This window comes from Schistocerca gregaria, chromosome 1 (genome assembly GCF_023897955.1).
Source record: "Schistocerca gregaria isolate iqSchGreg1 chromosome 1, iqSchGreg1.2, whole genome shotgun sequence".
In the NCBI taxonomy this organism is placed as follows: domain Eukaryota; kingdom Metazoa; phylum Arthropoda; class Insecta; order Orthoptera; family Acrididae; genus Schistocerca; species Schistocerca gregaria.
This window is the reverse complement of record NC_064920.1, coordinates 783,589,303-783,615,938: the sequence shown is the minus strand read 5'-3', so window position 1 is coordinate 783,615,938 and position 26,636 is coordinate 783,589,303. Positions and strand designations below refer to the sequence as shown.

General features: G+C 40.1%; 1 protein-coding gene across 2 annotated transcripts in view; it reads left to right on the top strand.

Annotated features, from left to right (window-relative positions):
* The window catches only part of LOC126269060 (ubiquitin carboxyl-terminal hydrolase 8), a 228,810-nt gene that overhangs the window by 134,407 nt on the left and 67,767 nt on the right, over positions 1 to 26,636 (top strand). For both annotated transcript variants that reach the window (XM_049973962.1, XM_049973963.1), the window contains exons 9-11: positions 11,006 to 11,130; positions 18,925 to 19,010; positions 19,087 to 19,218. In XM_049973962.1, the coding sequence (XP_049829919.1) occupies positions 11,006 to 11,130; positions 18,925 to 19,010; positions 19,087 to 19,218 (343 nt within the window). The remainder of the gene's footprint in view (positions 1 to 11,005; positions 11,131 to 18,924; positions 19,011 to 19,086; positions 19,219 to 26,636) is intronic.

The window sequence follows — 26,636 nt, the reverse complement described above, 5'->3', positions numbered from 1 at the left end:
ATCATCATTCCCTAGATCCCTTCCTAAGAATGCCACCCTTGCAGCAGAAGAAAGGACAGCAGTATACAATCTCAAAACAAATCCTGCCAGAGTCATCCTACCTGCAGGCAAAGGTTCCACCACCGTTGTTATGAATCATAGTAATTAACTGGCTGAAGACCCCTGCCATTTATCTGACTCCTCCACCTATAAATCATGACAGAGTGATCCCATCCCAGAAGTTCACTGTAACCTCCAGTATTTGCTTAAAGTCTCAGGCCCTTCCCAGAACCTCTCCCCAGAATCCATTTCTCTCCTCTACCTGCCCCCCAAAATCCACAAACCCAACAATTGTAGGTGCTCCACTGCAGTTGGCTAGTGTGCCCCCCTCCCGGGAGAGAATTTTGGCCCTCATTGACAAATCACCTCCAACCAGGTGCCCATATACTAGCCTCCCACATCAAAGTTACCAACTGCTACCTCCATTGACTCAACACCATCCCCACCCCTTTACCTCCTGGATCTGTACTTGTCACTGATGACACCAACTCCCTATGCACCAACATCCCTCAGATCATGAGAGCTTACTGGTGTTGAACACTAACTTTCCCAAAGTCCTTGAGAATTCAAACCCCCTACCTTATTTCCGATACACCTAACTAACTTTATCCCAACTCCCAATTACTTCTCCTCTGAAGGGAAGGTATACAAACAAATCTGCAGCACAACCATGGGCATCTACATGGTGCCCTCCCACGCTAACCTGTTTATAGGCCATCTAGAGAGGACCTCCCTAGCCTCCCAAAATGCCAGACCCCTTGTCTGTTTCAAGTCCATTGATGATACCTTCATGATCTGGACTTGGGGCCAAGACACCCTCTCTTCATTCCTTCACAACCTCAACAGCTACCTTCCCATCTGCTTAATCTGGTCTTCCTCAATCCAGTGTGCCAGCGTCCTTGACGTTAACATCCTCTTCTGTGATGTTTCCATCCACACCTCTGTCCACAATAAACTTGCCAACCACCAACAATAACTGCATATTGCCAGCTACCATCCCTTCAGTACCAAAAATTCCCTCCCATGCAGGCTGGTCACACAGGCATGGTTTATCTGCAGTGACAATAACTCCCTTGCCAAGTATGCCGAGGGGGTCACCAAGGCATCCACATGCAGGCACTGTCCCTGGACCTAGTCTGCAAACAGCTCTCCTGTGCCATTTCCCCTCACACCCCCAATTCCCCCCCCCCCCCCCCCCCCCCTCCAAATTCAGGTGCCAGCTACAGAGGAGTGCCCCTTTCATACCCCCAGTTCCACCTCACATCCTACGTTGGAGCTTTGATTACCTATCATGCTCTGAAATGAGGGTCACCTTACCGAAGATCCTTCCTACCCCTCCTAAAGCAGTGTTCTGTTGCCCAGCCAACCTTCACAACATCTGAGTCCATCCCAATGCTACTCCCAGTCCCAGCCTCTTGCCACAGGGGTCATATCCCTGTGGAAGACACATGTGCAAGACCTGCCCAATTTGCCCACCCAGCACTTCCAATTCCAGTCCTGTATCAGGCTTATATACCCCATCAGAGGTCAGGCCTGTTTTGAAATCAGCCATGTCATATACCACCTCTGCTGCAATCATTGCACAGCTTTTTATATTGGTATGACCACCAACCAACTTTCCACCAGGATGAACAACCTTTGCCAAACTATGCCTAAGAGCAAAGGAGACAATCCTGTGGTATAACATGCAGCTGAACATCACATGCTTGATTTCAGTTACTGTTTCCCCCTCCCCCTCAAGCCATCTGGATCCTCTTGTCCTCCACCAGCCTTTTTGAACTGCAAAGATGGGAGTTATCCTTACAACACATTCTGTGCTCTCAAAATTATCCTGGTCTCAACCTACAGTTACCTACTGTCCCCATACCCTCTGTCCTATCACTTAATTCCTAATCTCATCACCAACCACCTTTGTGTGCCACCCTCTGCCAATTTACATGTCCATCTTTCCCATTCCCCAGTCCTATCCTTTTTTGCTCTTTGTTTCCCTCCCCACTTCCCTGCCCCACAGCCTCCTGGCAACTGGCAGTCTAGCCTCTACACACTCTGCCAGACAATTCTCTTCCCTCTCTCCCCCCTCCCCCCCCCCCCCCCCCCACCCATATCCTGCTATGCCTTCCTATTCCCACCAATTCAGAATGCTGCTTCCATTCTATGTGACAATTACTCTCCAATCTCAGCTACCGGAGATGGCGGTCATGTGTGGATGAGGTGTGTTTGCTTATGTGAACGAATGTATGTGTGTTTCCTTTTCTGATGAAGGCTTTGGCCAAAAGCTAGTGTGTGCCTGTCAGCGATTAAACATGTCGTCCTTATTGTGAGTATCAATCTAACTTTTCATTATGTTGTTGATATTCCAATGAGGAATTTCGACATATTATTATGATTGCAGGAAATGAGAATGTTCAATAGACATAGTATTACATCATGCTAGTTATGATGATTTTCCGTGACGTTGAATGTGTGTTTATGATTCTGCAAACATCTGTGACGATGTTTCTACTGTAATGGCTAAATGGCAGTAGTGACATCATTGGAAAAATTAATAATTCCTAAAAAGTTTGTCATTGTTACTCACTTTGTAGGCATTAGCTGAAATTTGAGTTTTCTCTGTTCCATTGGAAAATAGTGGTAAGTCTAGATTTGCTTGAACTGGAGTTGCTTCTTATGCTTATTGTGTTGTTTTATGGATGATTGTCATGCAGGCATTTCAGGAAATGAATCGGAGCATGCTTTGTCAGAAAAAGTTCTAAAAGTGACTATGATGGTAAATAGACTGATGCAGGCAAAATCCCTGATATAGCTGTGTATACAATGCTTCATGGATTAAACAGAATCAAGCGCTTGATGAATCAAATGAGCCTTTAAATTTACTCTTTTACAGTCTATTATTAATAGTCAGGAAGGAACAAACTGATTGTTACGTATGGCAAAAACCTGCAAAGCTGAGGTCTTTGAATAAGCCTCTTCTTTGGTTCTAGATTAAAACAGTGGAAAATTAACAACAGCAGAAATGAAAAGTCCTTTGCTGTTTTGCTGCATATGGAAACAAAGTGAGTGGCAGAAGAGTAAGTGTCATTGGAGAGGCATGTTGTCAGTTGTAATTTTTGCCCCAGGGTTTTGCTAAGTGGTAGATGTTTAAACATATCATCTGTGTTTCATTTAAATAATAACAGAAATGTAAAAAACGAAGGTGGACAAAGATTTGACGCATTTTTTTTTAAGTTGAACCTCATATCAGTTCAATGAGAGAAAAATTATGAAAACTTCTATTACCCAGAAAAAAACTTTTGGCATCAGTGAAGACATTTGTCCCTTCAGGGGAAGAGTAGACGTCAGATTTGTATATGATACATTTTAAAATTAAGTTTCGTCATTGTTTTTGAAAGAGAAGATAAACCACGTGATACATACAAATGTTATATGAATTTATACTCAGTGCCGCTTTAACAATGGAAGGCGAGTCAGCGGAACAGGAATGATACATGTGCAGAGCACTGAAGAAGAGAGAGTAGCAACAGACTGCTGTCCCTGAGGTTATTAGAGTACATGTCATTGTGACATGCGGACGTATACTAACTATGTTGTCATCAGTGGAAGTGTGTGCTGTTATCTGGTGTGAATGGGCATGTGGAACCAGATGTTCTGTCATCCATAAATGTCAATGGACCATGTATGGTGAACCGGTAATGTCTCATCAAATTGTTGGTTGCTGGTATTGCATGTTCAGAGAAGGAAGCCAGAGATTGGAGAATAAAGATCACAGTGAATGTCCCTCCACAGCCACAAATGAAAATAACATTGACAGAGTGCAGGACATGGTCTTAGCGAACAGCCCCACAATGGTGCCAGATATGGAATCTACACTGCATGTTGTTCGTGCTCAGAGCAGAATGAGTTTCTGTTCAGAATCATCACAGGCGTTGAGATGTGGGTGCACTCACTTCACCCATCATCCCAATATTCCTTCCTTAGTGTCTCTTGCCCTGGCCCGAATCCCATGAGCTCAGACTCATCACAGTGAGCTGAGAGAGTGGAACTTTTCCTATTTTTCAGCTAGTTAAATGAGTTTTCCAGAAAGTACTCTTTCATATATACGGGATAAATTTATTTAAAGCCATTATGACTATATTTCGACCATGACTGTATCAAAAATTATGAAAAAGCGGTTATTTAAATAAACTTTTTCATAATAAATTTATTGATCAACACAATAGAAAGATATTCTGAATAGTACACATAGTCACGTGTGGGAGAGAATTTGGCCTGCCAAAGTTAATAGAAAACTTGACTTTGATATATGTGTATGTACAATTTTAACAGGTTTGCATGCTGTTGTGGAAAATACCCTTTTGTCTGTTTGGAGATTTGAAAATGAGTTCAGGTAACCCAAAACTAGTCATCAATTACATAAAAAAACTGATTCTTGAAACTTTGGCTGTTTCTACATAAAACTGATAATTTGAGTCAGGCCAGAGACCATGTTTGGATAGCCTGATGGTAGACAACACTATTCCATACGGCATGCTCCGCAGCTTGTGCCAATATAAAACTTCACTAAACTTGAAGAAATTTGTGCTTTCAAAAAATTGTACAAAACAGAGAATTTAAGGCAGCAAGGTATTCCACTCAGATGAAATGCACACAACACAACTGTTCGAAGAACATGTACACTTCAGTGATATTAAAGCTATTTCTGCACCAGGCCAAGAATGTTTCTTGTTGCCCTTGTATTTTAATTCGGCTGGTGTTGATTCAACATGGACCAGAGCAGTGCAGATTTGCACTTTTGTGGCTCTTGTGTGACAGGAGTTCTGTCATTGGCTTTTTCTTTCTTGTCTGACTGGAATGTGGCAAAATATAATGTTGGTCAGTAGATCAGTTGAGTCTGTTTGAGTCCATAACAATTCTTCGCAGGTTTTTCTAAGTGGAACATCAACTTTTTTTCCTTAGGAAGTATATTATGTTGAAGAAATTTGTCATACTCTGATAAAGTCAATATAAATCATAAAACAGGATATTTCTTGGCTGTGGTTCACTCAGTGTGGCCTTGGGAGCAATCCTTATCATGAACAGCATTTTGAGTGAAGTGTGATGAATCATTAATAAAATTTGCTTTATTATACTTTAAAAAATACAACTTAGATATACAAATGAGATCACAGTATAATGTAACTTCTAAATTGACATGCTAGTTCTCTGAGGATATCCCACAGTAGCACTGTTTGTATATCATTTGCTGTGACAGGTATTGCTGCTCCTATACTGTTGTTAAAAATGTTTGTTCAACCTCTTTTCATCACTGTAGCCAATTTACATTAGTATGAAAATGAAAACTCTTGTAGACCACTGTGATATTGGTGAAATTTGCTATGAAATTGAGAGAGATTCCACGAAAACACCCAGAAACTTGACAATGGGTAATCCTGGGCTAAATAAAAACAATGGACTGAGTAAAGATAACTATCTAGCATATTGATAAGGTATTCGGCAATATTACAGTATGTGTGCAATAAGTTTAAGTCGTCATTCAGTCAGATACCAATGTTGAGACAATGCAACTGTGCAGTTTTGTGTACTTGGAAGTGCAATGAAAATTACAAAGTTGAACTACACTGCTTACCTTATTTTCATTTGCCTCAACACTTTTCACAACTTCTACTTAGAACTGAATGGTCAGTTTCACTTTTTGAACTTTCAGAAACTCGCAATGTGTTGCAAGAAACTTGGGAGGAGGAATACATGGGCCACACGCAGTCTTATGATGGAATTTGTTCCGTAACATGTGGAAGGACATTTGTTGAACATAACCTAAAAGATGATGATGATGATGATAGTGCTTTTTGAGTTGGGATATGATCTGCTTAAGCTCACATATAACTGCATGCAAACTGGAAGTTGTAGTAATTATCCAGTTTAATTATTCAATTTTGATAGAAAAACTTAATGCGCATACTACTTTTTACAAAACTGGTGCCATGGTTCTTAACATGAACAAAGGAAAGAGCACTTTGGTATCATTTAAGATTAGATAGCCCTTTCCTGGTATATATGTGTAAAACAAAGGTCATTGATAACACTGGGCTAATGTAATCATTCTGGAAGTGGAATGAGAAAACAAATAAAAGAATAAGAAAATAAAAGATATTCCTCAGGAGTTATTCTCAAGTCAAAGTCATGAAAAAAAAGTCAAAAGCTGGTGAGTCAGGCGGCTGTGGAAAATGTTTTAATTGAAGCTTTTGGTGTTTATTAGTGGAGTCCACATCAAGAGAATTTGGTTTGTAATGTCAACCAAGTAAATATGATACTATATTTCACAATTTTGATGATGCAGGTGACATAACAGCAAATTCTGAGTTTTTGTCCCACAAATTGAGTCCTGCAGATACCATAAGCCAACAAAATCTATTTCCAAACTCCAGAGGCTTGTGCTAAATAACAAACAATTGACTAGTTTTATCCATTTTCTGTTTGCATTCTCTCACTCATGACTTTTCCCTATTCTCTCCTGCTTTCTGTCTATCTCATGATAATGGCAGATGATTGAGTTTAGGTGGGGAGATATATATCAGATCACCTTTCCTTTCCTGTAAACGATATTCACCAGTGACCTATATTACTTTTGTGCTTTGGAGGAAGTAATTCTTCTTTATGGCTGGGAGTCTCAAGTCTTACAATCATGGTCATGGATACTGTTCTTTTCTGTTGCTATGTACAACCACTCTGTGATCACTAAATGGAAGCTGACCTTTTGAGCAAGTATCTCATTTTTAAAGCTGTATCCAAACTACCAATAAAATCCTCAGTGACCGTAGTGACCAAAAAAAGACATACACCCATGATAAAATTGACAGTGGCAAATATCAAAACAAAAAGGGAAAGTTACTATACTCACTAATCTAGTAAATCTAACTTCGCTTCAGAAAGGAGTGATGCACATATATTAAAGCTTATCAAGAAGACTGGAAACACAATGTGCAGCAATAGAGAGGAAGGAGAAAGATAAACACATTAATGAATAATGGAGGAGATGTAAGGTTAACTTATTGACCTAAGAGTGATCCTCAAGTGGGCTGTAATGAAACAGAGGAAAGCATATTAGCAGTGGCCATTGACACGTTATATTTGGTAGGCAGCAGAAATATGATTAAAGCAGGTAAAAATTATTTCATCTTGATTACTGCTATATTATTGTAGGTGAGTTTTTTGAACATCAGTAAGCTGACATTTTTAAATGCACAAGCTCTTTGAAATTTGAGGACAATAAAATTAGCTTTTAGGATTTTTGTATTGTTGTGTTCTGTACTTGTTATGTACCGTACTTTGGTTTATTCGAATAACTCATTTGGAGGGTATGATAAATGAACTCTGTTTTTGATTCTTTGTGTTTAATTTTTGTGCACCCAGACTTCATGCTCTTCAAGAGCGTCGTTCCTTTTGTACTGGATCCACTTCCCTCCTTTTCAGACTTCTTTGATTCCTAAAGTTCTGCCTTTTGTGTTGCTTCTGTAAAAAATATTCTGTTTTCTGTTATGTCCACTATAATTTATTTTGTATATTTGTAAATTATAGAGAACTGTGTGGATTTATATTTGTAGCTGTTTAGTAAGTTGAGATCTGCTCAATTAGTCTGTTATTATCCATTCAGTGTGTCTGTCCATAAAACTGTAGTCTTCTTCTACTCATTACATCAGTTAGCTTTTCCTTTTTCAGATAGAGCTCTCTGTTTTAACTTAATTTGTATTCAACTTTACTATCACTTTTAGCTCCCAGCATTTCCCTTAGAATTCTTCTTTCAACTCATTCCAGTTTTTGAAGATCCCCAGATCTTGTTATTTTAAGTGTTTCTGTTGCTTATAGTGTTTCAGGCCTTATTACTGTTTGATAGAGTCGTAGTTTTGTGTTTCAGATTAAAGATTTTTTGTTATAAATGTTTGCCATATGGAATTCCATTTCCATTTTGTGCAATCTGTTTTGTATTTTCTCTATTTTCTGTTGTGATCTCTTCTTTTTGTATTCCTCATTATCCATTCTCCTAGTTACTTCAAACAGCTTGTTTTAGATAGTGTATTGTTATGAATTTTAGGATTTTAGGGAGCGTCATTGATCTTTGTCATGAACAATTTTTTTTTTTTCCAAATGATTTTTTCAGTTCTATTTTGCGCGCTTATTTCTGTAGTTCTGGGATTTGTTCTTTGTCACTATCCAGTGAGTCAGTAATTAACCCTGTAACATCTGCAAAAGCTAGACAATCTGTAGTGATTTTATTTGGATTTCTTCCTAGTTGAGCTCCTGTAGTATTGATGGGATTCCTCCATCTTCTCATTACCATCTCTAATGCCCAGTTGAAAAGTAGAGCTGACAAACTGTTTCCTTGTCTCACTTCTGACTTTAAGTAAAGCTTTTGATGGTTCCCTCATAAATTTTACTTTTGATTTTGTGTTTATTAAACTTCATTTAATTATTTCAGTTATTTTAGTATCAATTTCAGATGCATTTATAACTTTGATTAGTGCATATCTATCGGTTGAGTCATAGTCCATTTTAAAATCTGTGGAAATCATCACATATTTCAAATTTTTGATTTTCCTCATTTCTGTTATGTTCTTTAGATTTAGTGTTTGCTCTGCACAATATCTCCCCACTCTAAATACTGCTTGAAAGATTCTCCTGGTTGTAGGTTGGCTATTCCTTCATCTCTCTTCAAAATTGCCATTGATAAGATCTTATAATTCATTGAAAAGAGAGAGATTCCTCTGTAATTGTTAGGATATGTTTTTTTTTCTTTTTTATCTTCTGGATGTCATAATATCAATGTCTATTCTGATGGTAGCTGTTTTTTGTCAATATTTCATTATTGATTTTGGTTAGACATAGAATAATTTTCCTATTTTTCCATAATTGAGCAACTATATTGTATTCTTCTGATGCTGTATATTTTTCAGTTGTTTCTCTGATGTGCTCTATTGTTGGTGGCTTTGAGTGTGGTTGTATTTGGATTATGTTATGAAAATCAAATTATTCTTCTGGTGGATTGTAGCTGGTGGATTGCATTTGTGTAGTTCTTCGAATGGTTCACAAGTATTGTGCAGTTCTCAGTGTTCGTATATGCCGTCTTCTGTGTTTTTTGATATGCAAATTGTAAACTATGTGGAGTTTAAATTTGTAGAATTTTTGAATGTTTTATAAAAATCACTTGTATTCTGCTTAAAATATTACTCATCTGACATTAGTTGATCTTTCATATGCTGTGGTCTTTTATATGTTGTACTCTGATGTTTTCGATACCTCTTGATTCAGGTTTCTGGCTTCTATAAAATTTTCACTGTTATCATTATTTATATTTGCATTCGAGGTATTCCAAGCTCTTTATAATTAACTCATCACAAACATCATTCCACTATGCACGTTTCCAGTTCTTTTTAAGAACAACAGTTTCTTCTGCAGACTGAATAGTGTAATTTTCAAGTGTTTTCCAAGTATAATTTTTTTTACAAATGAATTTTTGATAACTTTCGGGTGTCAAACTATTTGGGGCAGTTTTATTTTCTTTTTTTTTCTTTTTTTTTTTAAATATTGGTCTGATCTTGAATTTAATGACAGATAGGTGGGTAGATTTGTGGTCTGAATCTAAGCTGGCATTCTTAGCCAATTTTAAATTGAGTATCTCCACTGCAAAATGTTTGCTTATAGCAATGTGACCAAGTTGTTTTCCACCACAGATTGGATTTGATATCCATGTAGTTTGTTTTCTAGGGAGTGCTTTGAAATAGACTTTAGTACTGTGTTATGCTGTCTGCGCAGTCTTTTAAGAGCCTTATCTATTTGGCATTGGTTCATTTATTTGCAAGAAATTTTCCTATTATGGATATGTGCTGATGTTCTTTGACATTTGTACATAGACAACCCCAAGTAATATAACTGTTTTTCTCATTTGTTGCTGCATGTAATATATTTTTATTTACAATGAAAGCTTTTCCAAATATAGGTTCATTTTTCATAACTCTTTTTCCTGGTTTTCTTGTAAATATCCTGAATCCTTCTGAATGGAAACCATGTTCATTAGTAAATCTTGTTTCACACAGTAATTTTACCATTATATTTTTTACCATAAAAGTTTATTAAAGTTTTAAGATTTCTTGTTTTTAAAAGTGAACTTCTCGTGTTTTAGGCACCCAATTTCTGAATGTCCCTACTTCTCATTTCCTTGAAAATGGGATATTGGTTACTCCCAGGAGTAAAGTCTCTTACAAAGTGCATGTTGATTGTTGACTGCTTGTTGATGATACTGCTCGAGGTTGTTAGTTTCAAGGAAAACATTTCCAGCCACATCTCTGGTGAACATACAGTGAGTGACCACTTTACCACTTGTTGCATGTCAGACACAGTGTGGATTTTTTTCTGGGGTTGCTTTTCCACCCAGTTATGCCATTTGAATATCCATTCTTTTCATCTTCACTACCCATGAATTCTTCACTGTAATCCTAACATGAAGCCCTCACAAAGTACTATCACCTGGAACTGGTGAGGCAAGGTTTTTTTTATGATTTTGTTCCTCCCTCCCTCCTCCTCAATTGCATGAGGTGGCTACAGCTTGGGATCAGCATAGCAGAGTTTGTATTTTGACACACTAATGACATTTTTTAATTTTATTGACAAGTGGTCAACAGACAGTAAATATCTTTGATTTATTATGTAAACATTTTTAAAATTTATTGAAATGTATGTAACAATTAAGGAAATACATTGTTATAACTTTTATTGGGGTTGTGGGGCATAAAAAACATAGCTAAAAGGGAAAATATGCATGCATTGGGATTGGAGTCAGAGATTTGCTACTGCTGATGGTTTGAGTCACAAAACTGATTCACCATTTTGCTGTTATGGTGTCAAATTTGTTGTAATTTTTAAGTTATCTGCATAGTAGTGTGTTTTTTTTCAAATTCATTATATTATTATTGCACAGAAAAGTCGCTGAAAAGAAACAAAGAGAACTCAAAGAACAAGAGAAGTTGAGGATAGAACAGGTAGCGAAAAGAAAAGAAAAGGAACATGAAACACAAGAGAAGGAAAAACCAGTTCCTGGAAAAGGTAATTATGCATTTCACACATTTTTAAATTTAAATTGTAGTAGTTAGCAAAAAAATGCTTTTTTGTCATACTGCACATGAATTTTATTTATACACCCAAACATGTTTTGTCTTACTAATGAGACAGTCTCAGTTGGTTTCAGTAAAATGTTAATTCATTATTTGAAGATCCTACAGTTCTCCCTGATGTGAGTAGGTTAAGCACTTAAGACATGGAAAAAATGAGAATGTTGCCTTTTTCACTAAGAAATTGTACTATCATTGTGACACTGACTCATTACACATCATTGTGAAAGGTTGCAATTATGATCCCTAGAACATTTGAATAACCAAGCTCTGAAAAAAGCAATAGAAAAGGAAACCAAATGAAAATTATTATACCCACTAATCTAGTAAATCTAACTTTGCTTCAGAAAGAAGTGATGTAAATGTACTGCAGCTTATAATTAAAAAGAAATTGCAGTAGTTTCCAACAAATAATGCAAGGAACATAAGTTAAATAAAAATATTCAGAAATTTTTTCAAAATGCCAGAAGATGATAATGAATTCTTGATTATAGAAACAAATTAACAATGCAAAAAATAAACTTATTTTGATAAAGACGTTAAATTTTTTCTGTTAAGATGGCATATGGCATGATAAGTAAAAATGGAAACATAGTTGTATGAGCAAAATGAGAAACTGGTTTTAAAAATGGATATAATTAAGCGGAGCAGTTGAAATGAATTTTTGCGTTGCCTGGGCTTCAGAAGTATTGTATATGCTTTTGACTCTGAACAAAAGTTTTTGCAAGGAGCTCTTGAGCAAGAGGGTACCAATTCAGTCTATGTTTGTATACTGAAGGACATACACTCCTGGAAATGGAAAAAAGAACACATTGACACCAGTGTGTCAGACCCACCATACTTGCTCCTGACACTGAGAGAGGGCTGTACAAGCAATGATCACACGCATGGCACAGCGGACACACCAGGAACCGCGGTGTTGGCTGTCGAATGGCGCTAGCTGCGCAGCATTTGTGCACCGCCGCCGTCAGTGTCAGCCAGTTTGCCGTGGCATACGGAGCTCCATCGCAGTATTTAACACTGGTAGCATGCCGCGACAGCGTGGACATGAACCGTATGTGCAGTTGACGGACTTTGAGCGAGGGCGTATAGTGGGCATGCGGGAGGCCGGGTGGACATACCGCCAAATTACTCAACACGTGGGGCGTGAGGTCTCCACAGTACATCGATGTTGTCGCCAGTGGTCGGCGGAAGGTGCACGTGCCCGTCGACCTGGGACCGGACCGCAGCGACGCACGGATGCACGCTAAGACCGTAGGATCCTACGCAGTGCCGTAGGGGACCTTACCGCCACTTCCCAGCAAATTAGGGACACTGTTGCTCCTGGGGTATCGGCGAGGACCATTCGCAACCGTCTCCATGAAGCTGGGCTACGGTCCCGCACACCGTTAGGCCGTCTTCCGCTCGCGCCCCAACATCGTGCAGCCTGCCTCCAGTGGTGTCGCGACAGGCGTGAATGGAGGGACGAATGGAGACGTGTCGTCTTCAGCGATGAGAGTCGCTTCTGCCTTGGTGCCAATGATGGTCGTAAGCGTGTTTGGCGCCGTGCAGGTGAGCGCCACAATCAGGACTGCATACGACCGAGGCACACAGGGCCAACACCCGGCATCATGGTGTGGGGAGCGATCTCCTACACTGGCCGTACACCTCTGGTGATCGTCTAGGGGACACTGAATAGTGCACGGTACATCCAAACTGTCATCGAACCCATCGTTCTACCATTCCTAGACCAGCAAGGGAACTTGCTGTTCCAACAGGACAATGCACGTCCGCATGTATCTCGTGCCACCCAACGTGCTCTAGAAGGTGTAAGTCAACTACCCTGGCCAGCAAGATCTCCGGATCTGTCCCCCATTGAGCATGTTTGGGACTGGATGAAGTGTCGTCTCACGCGGTCTGCACGTCCAGCACGAACGCTGGTCCAACTGAGGCGCCAGGTGGAAATGGCATGGCAAGCCGTTCCACAGGACTGCATCCAGCATCTCTACGATCGTCTCCATGGGAGAACAGCAGCCTGCATTACTGCGAAAGGTGGATATACACTGTACTAGTGCCGACATTGTGCATGCTCTGTTGCCTGTGTCTATGTGCCTGTGGTTCTGTCAGTGTGATCATGTGATGTATCTGACCCCAGGAATGTGTCACTAAAGTTTCCCCTTCCTGGGACAATGAATTCACGGTGTTCTTATTTCAATTTCCAGGAGTGTATATATCAGTGCTGCAGTCTCCTTTAGACTTCTTAAGGACACTGAGGAATTTAGATGTGAGAAAAGGCTCAGACAACGAGGCTCCATGTCAGCAAAGTTATTGTAAGCATCTGTAGAGGAAGTTTTCTGATTCTTAAATGGGAACCAAAGAAGAACGTGTGTTGATGGAACACATCTGAGCCTTCTTCATATTGATGATAATATTGTTTTGTTGGTCTCTACCACAAATGAGTTTCAGGTGAAGACAAATGGGAAAAAAAATAAGAAGTTTCAAAGTGAACCTAAAATTCACAATAATAGCTACACAATAATCATGTACAGTGAATATATTCAAAAGGAAAAGTTACAAATTAACAATGAAGACACAATTAATAACCACAAAAAAATCTTGAAATGTGTTTAATGTAACAGTTATCAAAACTAAGCTTCCTATGACCCTGAAAAGGTAAATTAATAATGAATGTGTGTTAACAGTTTTGGGTTTAGTACAAAACCATTCATCTCTTGTTGCTCTCTCAGCAAGCAGTGTTGTGATGTTTGTTGAGAACTAGTTCGAGGGATGGAATAACAAACAAGTGGATCAGAGAACAGACTGTATAAATTGTGGCTGTAATGAAAATTAAATGGAGCCAGATATGACATGCGGGCATGTAAATGGATGATAGGCAGGCAAAGTTTATAGGCTTATAAACGGATGATAAACAAACAAGGAACATTCTTTCCTGGATGATTTACAAATGGCAAACAAAGCAGAATTTCCCATATCATCAAGAGTCACAGTCATCATCACAATTATTAATTCCACCTGCCTGATCACATCAGCTGTTATGAGTAGGTAGATATATTGTCCTTCAAGAGATGCAGCATATCTTTTGTCTTCTTAATGATACCCAAACAACTGCAACCATTCCGTGGACAATAATTGCTACAACATACCATTGTTTTATTTTAAATGAGATTAGCTTAATGTGGTTTATTTATCAAGAGTAGATTTGTGGCATGCATTTATGCTTTTCTTCTCTGTATCTATTGTGGATGGTGAATGGCAGCTGTGATTTAAATTGACAATTTATGTGTATACAGTATACAACCATTCTCTCTTTATGAATTTTAACATGATTTTTTGGGTACCATTGACCAGTTTTCAAGCCACTGCAGGCTTAGCATGGGAAAGAGAGTATACAGGTGCATTATGTGCAGTTAGATGCTATGGTTGTGGTCCTGATTGGGCAGGGGGGGGGGGGGAAATTATGAAATTAAGATTGCCATGTTTTAGGGTGTTTACATGGCACTGCTACACCGCATCCGTGACAAATTATTTTGTTATGCTAGACATCATAAAAAGTTTACATTAACTAAATTTCTGTTATTTCCGCCAACAGCATGGCCATAGCGTCTAGCTATACATGGTCTGGATATGTTTCTGTTACACCTTCATCTAAAGATGAGCCTGCAGTGGTGTGAAAACTAGGTAATGGTACTAAAAATAAATTGTATCGAAATTCAAAAAAGCAACATTTCTTCATATTGTACCTGCCTAAATCACTGAGTTAATGAAGACCAACCAGCAAAAGCTATTTTATGTTTTCTTCTTTTCTTTAATTATAGCATTTTTGAGCTTTTCGGTTGTTTGTTCGTTCCATAGACAGATTCATTTCTTTCTTAATCTGGTCCAACTATATTATAAGTGCAAATATTGGTTCTTTATAAGCCAAATTCAGTATTTGCACAATCTGATTCATTCAACAAGGATGATGTACCAGACAAGAGGCACTTAGATCAATTATTTCTTCACACAAAACATCGAGTGGAAATATTCCTGTGAAACATACGAGCGTTGAACAGTCTCATGGATGTAATGACGTCTTCTAACTGCAACATATCTCTGAGAGTTGTTTCTGTACACATCTCAAAGTCACTATTAATGATGCTCTGTTGTAAAGCAAACATTTTTGAAAATAAAGAGCTGTTGCTGAAGCAAAATATGTCACTCATTAAACAATGACTGTAATCCTATGGGCACAAAGGCGGACATGAACACATTCTGTTGTTGCCGTTTTGGATAGTTAATACATCACTGATTTGCCGCAATTTATTTTTATTACTCTTATAAGGAGCAGTCAAACGAAAATGAGACAGATAGAAAAAAATAACTAAATGGTTTATTATTCCACAAGAAATTGGCATAATGGGCAATACATTTATCCCCCTGTCTTTGGGGGGAAATGTTTGCAATTGCCTATGGAACCATGATTATACCCATGCATGCATCTCTCCATCTGAAGCAAATCAGTGGCCACAAATGTCTTCTTTAGGGCCCAAAAAATATGGAACTTGCATGGGGGGGAGATCCGGACTGTATGGAGGATGTGTAACGGCTTCTCAGTGAAACTTTTGCAGTGGGCCCACATATTGCCAACCTTGTTTTGACTACAATATAGAAGCTTTGCTGGGCAGGCTTTATACATCCTCTATAAAGCCCCAATCTCTTCACATTGGATTTCCACATGTTTGGAGTTCTGAAGGAAGACATTCATGGCTGTTGATTTGCTTCAGACAAAGAGGTTTATGCCTGGATACAACCATGGTTCCAAAGGCAACCACAAACATATTTCCATGAAGGCATTGACTGTTTTGTCTCACAGTGATATAAATGTATTAACAGGTATGCCAGTTACTTTTGAAATAATAAACTTTGTACTTATGTTTTCCATCTATCTTGTTTTCATTTTTCTACCCCCTATACATGTTTTCCATGTTTCTTAAGAACCTCGGATAAGTGGTTTTCATCCAAAGACATGTGAAGGTAGAACAGTACACAAATCATGACAATTCAAAATCAAGCAGTATAGATTGTAAAAAAAAGGGGGGGGAGGGAGAGAAAAAAAATACAACTTACATGAAGACAGAAAGATTGGCCAGGTCTTACCTTCAAGATGTGGAATTCGAAGTAAAAATATTTATCCAGTTTAGATTCCTTTCATAGTATACAAAACAACCTGCATAGCAAACAGAAGCAATCTTTTCTGTTAGAAGAAAAAATATGTCAATGACATTGTCCTTCATCCACTGCACATCATTTTGAATGTGGAGCATGCTTTGACCTGCTTCAAGTGCACTCTGTAATGTTTGTATATATCTTTCATTCCACTCTCCGCCTTCTCTCCCTGCCCCCTTTTTTACCTTTGTCATTGGGTGAAGATTAAAATTTCTTACAATAATCTATGGTGGGTGGACAACATGCAATATTGCTGTGTGTTTGTTGTCATGTGTTGTAACTCATTAACTTAAAAATATCTGTAATGCCATATTGACAGATTCTTGATATTCAGTATATGAGCAACATACAGTACTTAACAGTGAAAATTATTACGACAACATTGCCCTTTTCATCACAATGAACATTGCAAAATAATAAGCTTACTTTACCACCTGCTGATACATACCTGCAAGTGCTGTCCTATCATTGGGATGTCTGTTAAACAGAACTGCACAAATAAGCATTTCAGTGACAGTATTCTTATATTTACCAAAGCAAAATATTTATTACTTGGTATTCTGTTACCAAAAGTAAGAACATTTGTTATAACCATAAATTCTTAGTTTGACACACAGAAATAAATATGTAATGAACACTAGAGAACAGTTATTCTGAAACTGGAGGTAGACTGCAAAGATATTATTTGGTTTTGTCCTTTTCCTCTGTTTGCAAGAAGTGATAATATGCAGCAGCTTACAATAATTGAAGAGTGAAGTGTATTAGAAATAAAACGATATCTTTAATTATTTACTGGACATATCTACCCTTGCAAAATAGCCATATATGATTTAATATTTAGCATCGCACATCCAGTGTACATTCTTCCAAAATCATTGTCACTGCAACTAATTGGTATGCAGAAGTGTAAACAGATGTAGGACTTGTAATGCTGGCACATGCCATTGTTACACGGCCACTGAGGCTCATATATGAGGGGGGACCCAAAAGTAACCGGAATCGTAATGCTGCACATCGTGTACTTGTAGTAGCAGGTTGCGCTGCCAGAGGGTTGTAATAGGTGCTCTGCTGAGTCATTCTGCCACGCGGAATCACCAAACAGTGAGAAGTGTGGTTTCTTTGACAGTTCTTTGAGTTTGCGTACAGTGCAGACGTGTTACGAGAAAATGGCTAGTTCTTACGAACAACTTGCAGCAGGGAAGTTTTGTTTCTTGCTCAGCATGAACTCAGCAGAAACTGTTGCGATGATTCAGACAACCTACAAAGACCATGCTCTTAGTAAAATGGAAGGGTATGAATGGTTTTCTCGGTTTAAAAAGGGAGAAATGGTGGTTGAAGATCAGCCCCATTCCAGCCGACCTTCAACTGCTCGAAGCGAAGCGAAGACAACATTCACCAACTCAAGAACTTGTCTGGGTTGTCCTGGAGCTCAATTCAGCACATCTTGACCATCGATTTGGGGATGCAAAGAGTGGCAACAAAATTCGTGCTGAAGCTTCTTACTGGAGATCAAAGGGATCGTTGCATTCAAGCCTGTCTTGAAATAAAGGATGTGTTCAAAGATGATCCACATTTTTTCAAAAAAATCGTTACAGCTCATGGTGCTACGGTTATGATCCAGAAAGTAAACAACAGTCATTACAATGGAAGTCACCTGGCTAACCTCGACCAAAAAAACTCTACAAGTGAAATCGAATGTGAAAACGATGTTGATCTGTTTTTTTGCATCAAAGGGATCATACACACTGAATTTGCCCTTGAAAACCAGACAGTAAACCAACAATTCTATTTGGAGGTTATGAAATGGCTTTGCAGAAGTTTGTCGCGAAAACATCTGGCTTTGTGAGATTTTGGCATATGGTTCCTGCATCATGACAACGTTCACGCACACACGGCTCTCAGCATTCGCCAGTTTTTGGCCTCAACGAAGACGATTACCTTGACCCACGCACCCTATTCGCCGGATTTAGCACCCTTAAGATTCTTCCTATTCCCGAGGATGAAAAGAGACTTGAGAGGGAAGCGTTTTGTGGATGTGGAAGACATAAAATGCAATGTCATGAAAATGCTAGCAGGTATCGAAGAGGGTGAATTTAAAAGGTGCGTCGCACACTGGAATGAACATTTGGACAAGTGTATTAATGCTAATGGAGAGTACTTCGTAGGAGATGAAGGTTGTATTCGAAAACAATAAAGTATATACTTTCTAGAAAGAAATTCCAGTTATTTTTGGGTCCGACCTCATATTTGCCTTACTTAGACGAAGTAGTAAGCTACCCACAGTTTTACAGAAACAAAGATATATTTTGCTGTATTTGTAGAACAAAAGTAAACATTCAGAGGGAAAACCTCATAAATTGTTGTTTTTTGCTTTTTTATTATATTTTCATGTGAAATATTTTCTAGACCTGCAAGGGACTTTGGAATCTTAGTAAATATGTTGATTAATTAAAGTAACTATGTTGATTAAGTGTAGCAGTTCTGTGAAAAATATAAATGTGGTCAATTTCCATTTTTCCACTAGGTGTTTATTACACCCACCTCAGACATGATGGTCCTTCAACTTCTAGCCCAATGAAACGATCCCATTCATCTCCAGACTTAGCTAAGGTAAGTAAATACAGGAATTAGCTCCGTACTGAAATCTTTAATGTTGTATTAAATTGGTTTTATAAACTTTTCTTAGCTGGATGAACCTGATCGGAGCACCAAAACACCCCAAGTTGACAGGACAAGCAAACCTGGAATTGTTTCTCGACCAAATGAGATGTTCTACACCCCTCACCAGAAGAAATTGTACTCTGTTTATGGTGTTGTGGTAAGTTGTGGCTCATTAATTATCAGTGAAAATTTTGATTTAGGCTTAATCCATTCAGACCTGAATTTTTTCTGGAGGGAAGAAAATATTTGTTTTTGGTAATGCTCTTAGATGATTCTTTAATGATTTTACATGCAAGATTTGTACAAAAATGTGTATCAGTTTTCACGACATACATTGTACACTTGGCTTCATTTTACATACATCTACATATATGGACTAAAATAACTAATTATGGAATATTCTCTGTTGTAATCAATAGTAAAATGATCATCTAATAATTACCAAGCAAAATAACAATAACAGTATTCAATTATACTGTGGAATACAGCGAACCAAGCTGGTGGTCACGAGCAGCAATGCATGCTGCTATGTTGACTTGCTGATATTTTCAAAGTGATGCCCAACAGTTGGCAGTACTTACACATGATAAAAAGGTTGAACATTCAGACCATGGGTCATAACGGCAGTCTCTGTCTATAATGTGGAATGAATCATTTTTTACAATAGTAATACAGTTTCTCATTGAAAAATGTTGATCAATCACAAAGAGTGGTCATTTAGTTTGATGTAATGGAGACAGGCTGCACCATTTCCTTTTGGCTGCTTCAGCAGCATGCTGCATTGCTGTAGGGATTCAAATGTCTACCAGGCCTGCAGAAATGTGCCTGCAAACAAACAAAAGATTAATTATGCAACATTATTTCTTTGAGATAGTAAATTCTCTGTCTCATGCCATAGTGCTCCTGGATCCCAACTACATATGCACAGTGTTAATATTATTAAACATTCAGAATTTATAAGCATAGCGGAAGGAGTTGTAAATTGAATTCCCACTCCTCTGTTCATACCAAACCTACCATCCACCAGCAATAAATACCTCCACTTCGACAGCTGCCACCCATTCCACAACAAAAGTGCCTTCCATACAGTCTAGCCACCCATCACCGTCGCATCTGTAGCGACAAGCGGTCCCTCTCAAAGTATACAGAGGGTCTCATTGAGGCCTTCACAGACTGTAATTATCGTACCAACCTTCTACAAATCAGATCTCCTGTGCTTTCTGTCTTCAGTCACCCACCACCCAAAATCCCACTGTCCAGCCACAGAGGACCATTCCCTCTGTGACTCATCACCGCCCATGACTGGAGCAACAAAATCACATTATCCATTAGGGTTTCAACTACCTCTTGACATGCCTTGAAGTGAGGAATTTCCTACCCACTATCCTTCCCCCCCCCCCCCCCCCCCCCCCCCTCCCCGATAGTGGTATTCTGCTGACCATCGAACCTATACAGTATCTTTGTCCATCTCTATACAACCCCTGCTCCCAACCCCAACCCCTAGCAGGTATTGATATAAGTGATTGCTAAATAGAAAAGTGACTGCAATCTCTTAGTAGAGGAAAAACATTTGGACTAAATGAGATACCTGTAAGATTCTCCAGATATTATCTGAAAGAGCATGCTCCCCCTCTAGTAGCAGCTTATTGTAGGTCACTGGAACAACAAAGGATTCCTAGTGACTGTAAAAAAATGCAGGTCATTCCAATTTTCAAGAAGTCTTGGGACAGATGCACCTAACTATAAGCCTATGTCGCTGATGTCAGTCTGTTGTAGAATTATGGCACTTGTTTTCTGGTCACATATTACGACGTTCTTGGAGACCAAAAAAGTCAATATGGACTCCACCAACAATGTAATGTTCTTATGAAACTCAGCTCACACTGTCCCTCCGCGAGATCCAGAATGCCATAGACATCAGCACTCAGCCTCATGCCATGTGCCTTGACTTCAGGAAGACATTTGATTCAGTTCAACACTATCATTCCTGTCAGTTGTAACAGAACAAAATTGACAAGTGTGAAGATAATTTTAGGAGCACCGCGAGGAACTGTAAAATGACGTTTTCTGTTTCAGTATATATAGAAGATCTAGTGAATACTGTCAGAAGCTCCCTGAGGCTGTTTGTAGATGGTGCAGTTTTCTGTAAGTAGGTAACAGTATGAGGATATTGTTGTGAACTGTAGGAAGACGTTGAGAGGATTTATGAATGGTGGAGGAATGGCTGTTGTCACTGAACATAAATAAATGGAACATATTTCATATACATAGGAGAAGTTACCAACTATTGTACAATTACACCTTATTGGTGACAGATTGCTAGAAACAGTAGGAATAACCATTCAGAGAGACAAAAAGTAGTACGATCACATAAAACAAATAGTAGGAAGAGGAGAATCTTAAAGGAATGGCATTTACTCATGAAAGTGGTTGCTTACAAAATACCAGTTCAACTGATTCTTGAGTATTGTTCATCAGTGTGGGACAGTTACCAAGTAGGGTTAATAGAAGAAATAGACATGGACTAATCAAGAGTGGCAGGTTTTGTGATGTGTCTTTTACCTGGTGTGAAAGGGTTACGGAATTGCTCAACAAGCTCCAGCAGGTGATGCTACAGGAGAGACCTTGTGCATTGTCATGAGATTTACTATTGAAATTGAGAGAGTATGGGCCATGAAGAGATCAGCAACTTCTTACTTCCTCCACATATATCTCACAAAATGACCACAGTGACAGAATTTGAGAAATTAGAGCTAATGCAGAAGTTTATCAATAGTAATTCTTCCCATGTATCATTTACCAATGGAAAGGATATTAGATAGTTGCACTAGAAGTACCCTTCACCTCATACTGTAAAGTGGTTTGTGGCATAGAACTGTTTCTGCTTCATCGGTAGCAAATAACTCATTAGTTATAATGTCGTGTCATGTGACTAGGGCCTCCTGTCTGGTAGACTGTTCACCAGGTACAAGTCTTTCAATTTGACGCCACTTCAGCGACTTGCACGTCGATAGGTATGAAATGATGATAATTAGGACAACACAACATTCAGTCCGTGAGCGGAGATAATCTCCAACCCAGCCGGGAATCGAACCCGGGCCTTAAGGACTGACATTCTGTCGTGCTGACCACTCAGCTACCGGGAGCGGACGTTAGTTACAATAATGAGTATGGACCCAATATTGATCCCTGTGTCATACCAAATCTGATTATTCCCTATTCTGAAGTAACTGTTTCATTGTATACACATATCTGTGTCCTCTTAGGTACATATAATGGACCTGCAGTGTAGGAAAAGGCAGGTTGCTACTTACCATGAAGAAGACACGTCAAGTTGCAGACAGGCACAGTTAAAAGATGCTTACATACAGTTTTTGGTCACAGCCCTCATCAGTAAAAAAAAAAAACACACACACACACACACACACACACACACACACACACACACACACAAGCGTGCGCGAAACTTCCAACTCCAGCATCTTGGGCCAGAATGCAACATCACATGGGATGCAAGCAGCAATCTGGAGGGAGTAGGGAAGGGAAGGGGAAAGTATAGTAGTGTATGGGTGGGGAGAGAGATGAATTCTATCTGGTGGAGTGTGCAGGGACTAGACTGCCAACAGGTGCAACATCAGGAGGTTGTGGGGCAGGGAGTGGGGGAAAAAGGAGCAAAAAGAGAGAGGAGCGGAGAAAGACAGGCGGATGTGTTCGCAGAGAGCGAGAGCTGCAAATAAACGGGGTAGAGATGAAAATGGGGAGGAGATGATAGGACAGAGGGGTGGAAACTGTTGGGTGAAGGGAGTGGGAACAATATGTTACTGTAGGTTGATGCCAGGATACTTACAGAAGCGGAGAATTCATTGTCAGGATAACTCCCACCTGCAAATTTCAGAGGGAAGGATCCAGATGGCTCGGGTAGTGAAGCTGCCATTGAAATCCAGTGTGTTGTGTTCAGCTGCATGCTGTGCCACAGGGTGGTTCACCTTGCTCTTGGCCTCAGTTTGGCAGTGGCCGTTCATCCTGGCACACTTCTGGTTCGTAGTCATACCAATATGAAAAGCCATGCAATTGTTGCAGCAGAGCTGGTAAATGTCGTGTCTGCTTTCACAGGGGGCCCAGCCCCTGATGGTGTAGGATAAACCTTTGACAGGACTGGAACAGGAAGTACTGGGTAGGTGGATTGGATAGTTTTTGCAGTTGGGTCTTCCACAGGCATATGATCCTTTTGGCAAGGGGTTGGGATTGGCAGTGACATAGAGATGTACTAGGATGTTTCGGAGGTTGGGTGGTCGATGGAACTCTACTTTAGGAGGGGTGGGAAGTAACTTTGGTAGGATGCCCCTCATTTCAGGACACGGTGATAGGTAATCAAAGTCCTGCTGAAGGATGTGGTTCAGTTGTTCCAGTCCAGTGTGGCACTGGGTGATGAAAGGAACACTCGCCTTTGGCTGGTGAGTGGTGGGAGGATTGGGATGTGAGGGGAAATGGCATGGGAGATTTGTTTGTGCACTAGGTCTGGGGGATATCACCAGTCTATGAAAACCTTGGTGAGATCCTCAGCATACTGAGCAAGGGAGTTTTGTCGCTGCAGGTGAGGGAATTTTTGGTGTGAAAGGCCTGACAGCTGTCAAAATGCAGGTACTGCTGGTGGTTGGTTGGTTTAATGTGGGGGGGGGGGGGGGGGGGGCGAATGGAGCCATCAGAGAGGAGGAGGTCAACATCTAGGAAGGTGGCACGTAAAGCGGATGGCAGAGATGATGTTGAGGTCATGAAGGAATGAAGATAGGATGTCTTGGTCCTGAGTCCAGATCATGAAGATATCATCAGTGAACTTGAACCAGACTAGGGGATTGGTATTTTGAGAGGCTGGGAACATCTCCTCTAGATGGCTCATCAAAAGATTGGCATAGGAGTGTGCCATGCGGGTGGCTATGCTGCGGATTTGTTTGTGTACTTTCCCTTCAAATGAGAAGTAGTTGCGGGTTGGGATAAAGTTAGTGAGATTAATGAGGAATGAGGTAGTGGGTCTGGAGTCTGCAGGATGTAGGGAAAAGTAGTGTTTAGTAGTGGTAAGATGGGGGGCATGAGGGATGTTGGTGTATAGTGAGGTGGAATCAACAGTGTTGAGTAGGGATCCAGGATGTAAAGGGCTGGGGATGGTAGAGAGTCAGTGAAGGAAGAGGTTGGTGTATTTGATGTGGGAGGCTAGTTTACGGGGTATTGGTTGGAGGTGTGGACAGTGAGGGCTGAAATTCTTTCAGTGGGTGCACAATAACCAGCCACAATGGGGTGTCCAGGATTGTTAGGTTTGTGAATTTTGTGGAGTATGTAGGAGGTCAGTGTGTGGGTTGTCTTGGGGTGAGGAGGGAACTGGATCCAGGGGAGATGTTCTAGGAAAGGCCTAAGGTTTTAAGCAGGGATTGGAGTTTGTGTTGGACTTCTGGGATGGGATCACTGTGGCAGAGTTTGTAGTTGGAAGGCTCAGATAATTGGCAGAGGCCTTCTACCAGATAGTCACTGCAATTCATAACAGCAGTGGTGGAACCTTTGTCAGCAGGTAGGATGATTAGGTGAGGATTTGTTTTGAGGTTGTATATGGCTGTTTTCTACTGGAAGGTTGTTGTTCTGGGGAAGGGACTTGAGGAAGGACAGTGAGGCTAAGTTGGAGGTAAGGATTTTCTGGAAGGTGCTCAGCAGGTGGTTAGGTGGGAGGGGGGGAGGATCATGGTTGGATGGTCGTATGAAATGGAAGAGGCAGGGTTCAGTGTTAGAATGAGGGTAGTATTGGTTGCAAGGATTGTCAACACAGAAGTGCTTTAATTGCAGGGATCGGGCGAAGAAGGATAGGTCTTTGACAAGTCCAGTATGGTTAAATTTGGGTGTAGGGCTGAAGGTGATGCCTTTGGATCTGAAACTTCTGTGGAGCTAAGGGTTTTGGTGGGAAGTGTAACAACAATGTTACGGGAATGTTTTGGCTCTTGGTTTGGTGGAGGGTTGGTAGGGAGTTTGGGGGATGTGGCAAGTTGAAAAGGACAGCTAAGCAGTGTTTAGCTGATATGAAGGCTGGTCAAAGAGGAACACTGTGGGTACGATAGGGGTTAGACAGAGGTGCTCTGAGGCAGCAGTAGGATGTCAGCAGGTTAGATAACTTATGGAGGTGGTGTCTGGAATGCTCCTCCAGGTATTGGGGAGCAAAGGATTCAGTTTCAGAGATGTGATGTCTGGAGTAAGGATTGCAGAGTAGTACTATCTTGTGGATGGAGCAGAGGTGGGTCTGGGACACCTGTGCCATGGAAATGTGTTTTTTCCATACCAGGTTTGTGAGAGCCAGGGATTGGCAGAATCTGAGAAAGTGTATGTCATTGTGAAAGGAGGGATGGGATCCAGGGAAAGGAATCTTTGCTGTTAGGCCATTTGGGGGGGGGGGGGGGGGGGAGATTCCATTGTTTGAGAAACAGGATGTGGCACTGGGTTTTAGCCAGGGAAAGGGATATGTTTCTGAACTGGTGCAGAAACATGGAGCAAGGGTCCATTGTGGCAGGAATGGCATAAAGGGAATGGGAATGACACAGAAATGGGCAAAATAGGGGTTCATGGTTGTGAGAGGAGCTGGATAAGAGGAAAGAAGCATAAAGATGTGTAAAAATACACAGAGACATGCAGAAACATGCACAGATACACAATAATATGATCAGATATGTAAAAATCTACACAAATACATAAAAATAAGCAAAAACATGTGAAAGCACATAAAACATGAACAAATATATTAGAAATGTACAGAAATGTGGGTGAAAAGGAACATTGATATATGTGTGTGTGTGTGTGTGTGTGTGTGTGTGTGTGTGTGTGTGTGTGTGTGTTTTGCAATAAGTGAAGAAAGAGGGAAGGGGTGGGTTAGATTGGGGATCAAAAGTTCATGTGGCACAGGCAGATGTGGAAAACAAAATGCAGAAGTATGTCAGGATGAGAGATGAAGTGGAATCAATAGGAATAAATGTAATTATAACTATCAGAGGAGAGAATCTGGGGCATTTGATGCTGCATCAACAATCTGCGCACGTGGACAATCTTGAATACAGTGTGGCTCAGAAGTAGAATGGTGAATAAACAAAGGAAAGAAGAATAGAATGGAAACTGAAAACAGTAATACTATAGATAAGGGTACCAGAGGAATACTTCACAGGGTTGTGGGATGGAAGAAAGCTGTTCTGCAAAAATCAAACAATGGGAACTCCAGGTAGGAATGTCAACAATGTAAGAAAAGACTGATTGCTACTTGCCATAAAGAAGACACGCCAAGTTGCAGTCAGGCACAATTAAAAGATGCTCACTTATAGCTTTTGGCCACAGACTTTGTCAGAGTGTGTGAGTGTGTGTGTGTGTGTGTGTGTGTGTGTGTGTGTGTGTGTACGAGAGAGAGAGAGAGAGAGAGAGAGAGAGAGAGAGACACACACACACACACACACACACACACACACACACACACACACACACACACAAGCAAGCACATCTGTGTAGCTGGATAGGTAACACATCTACTCACCAAACAGTTGTAGGACAAAACAAACG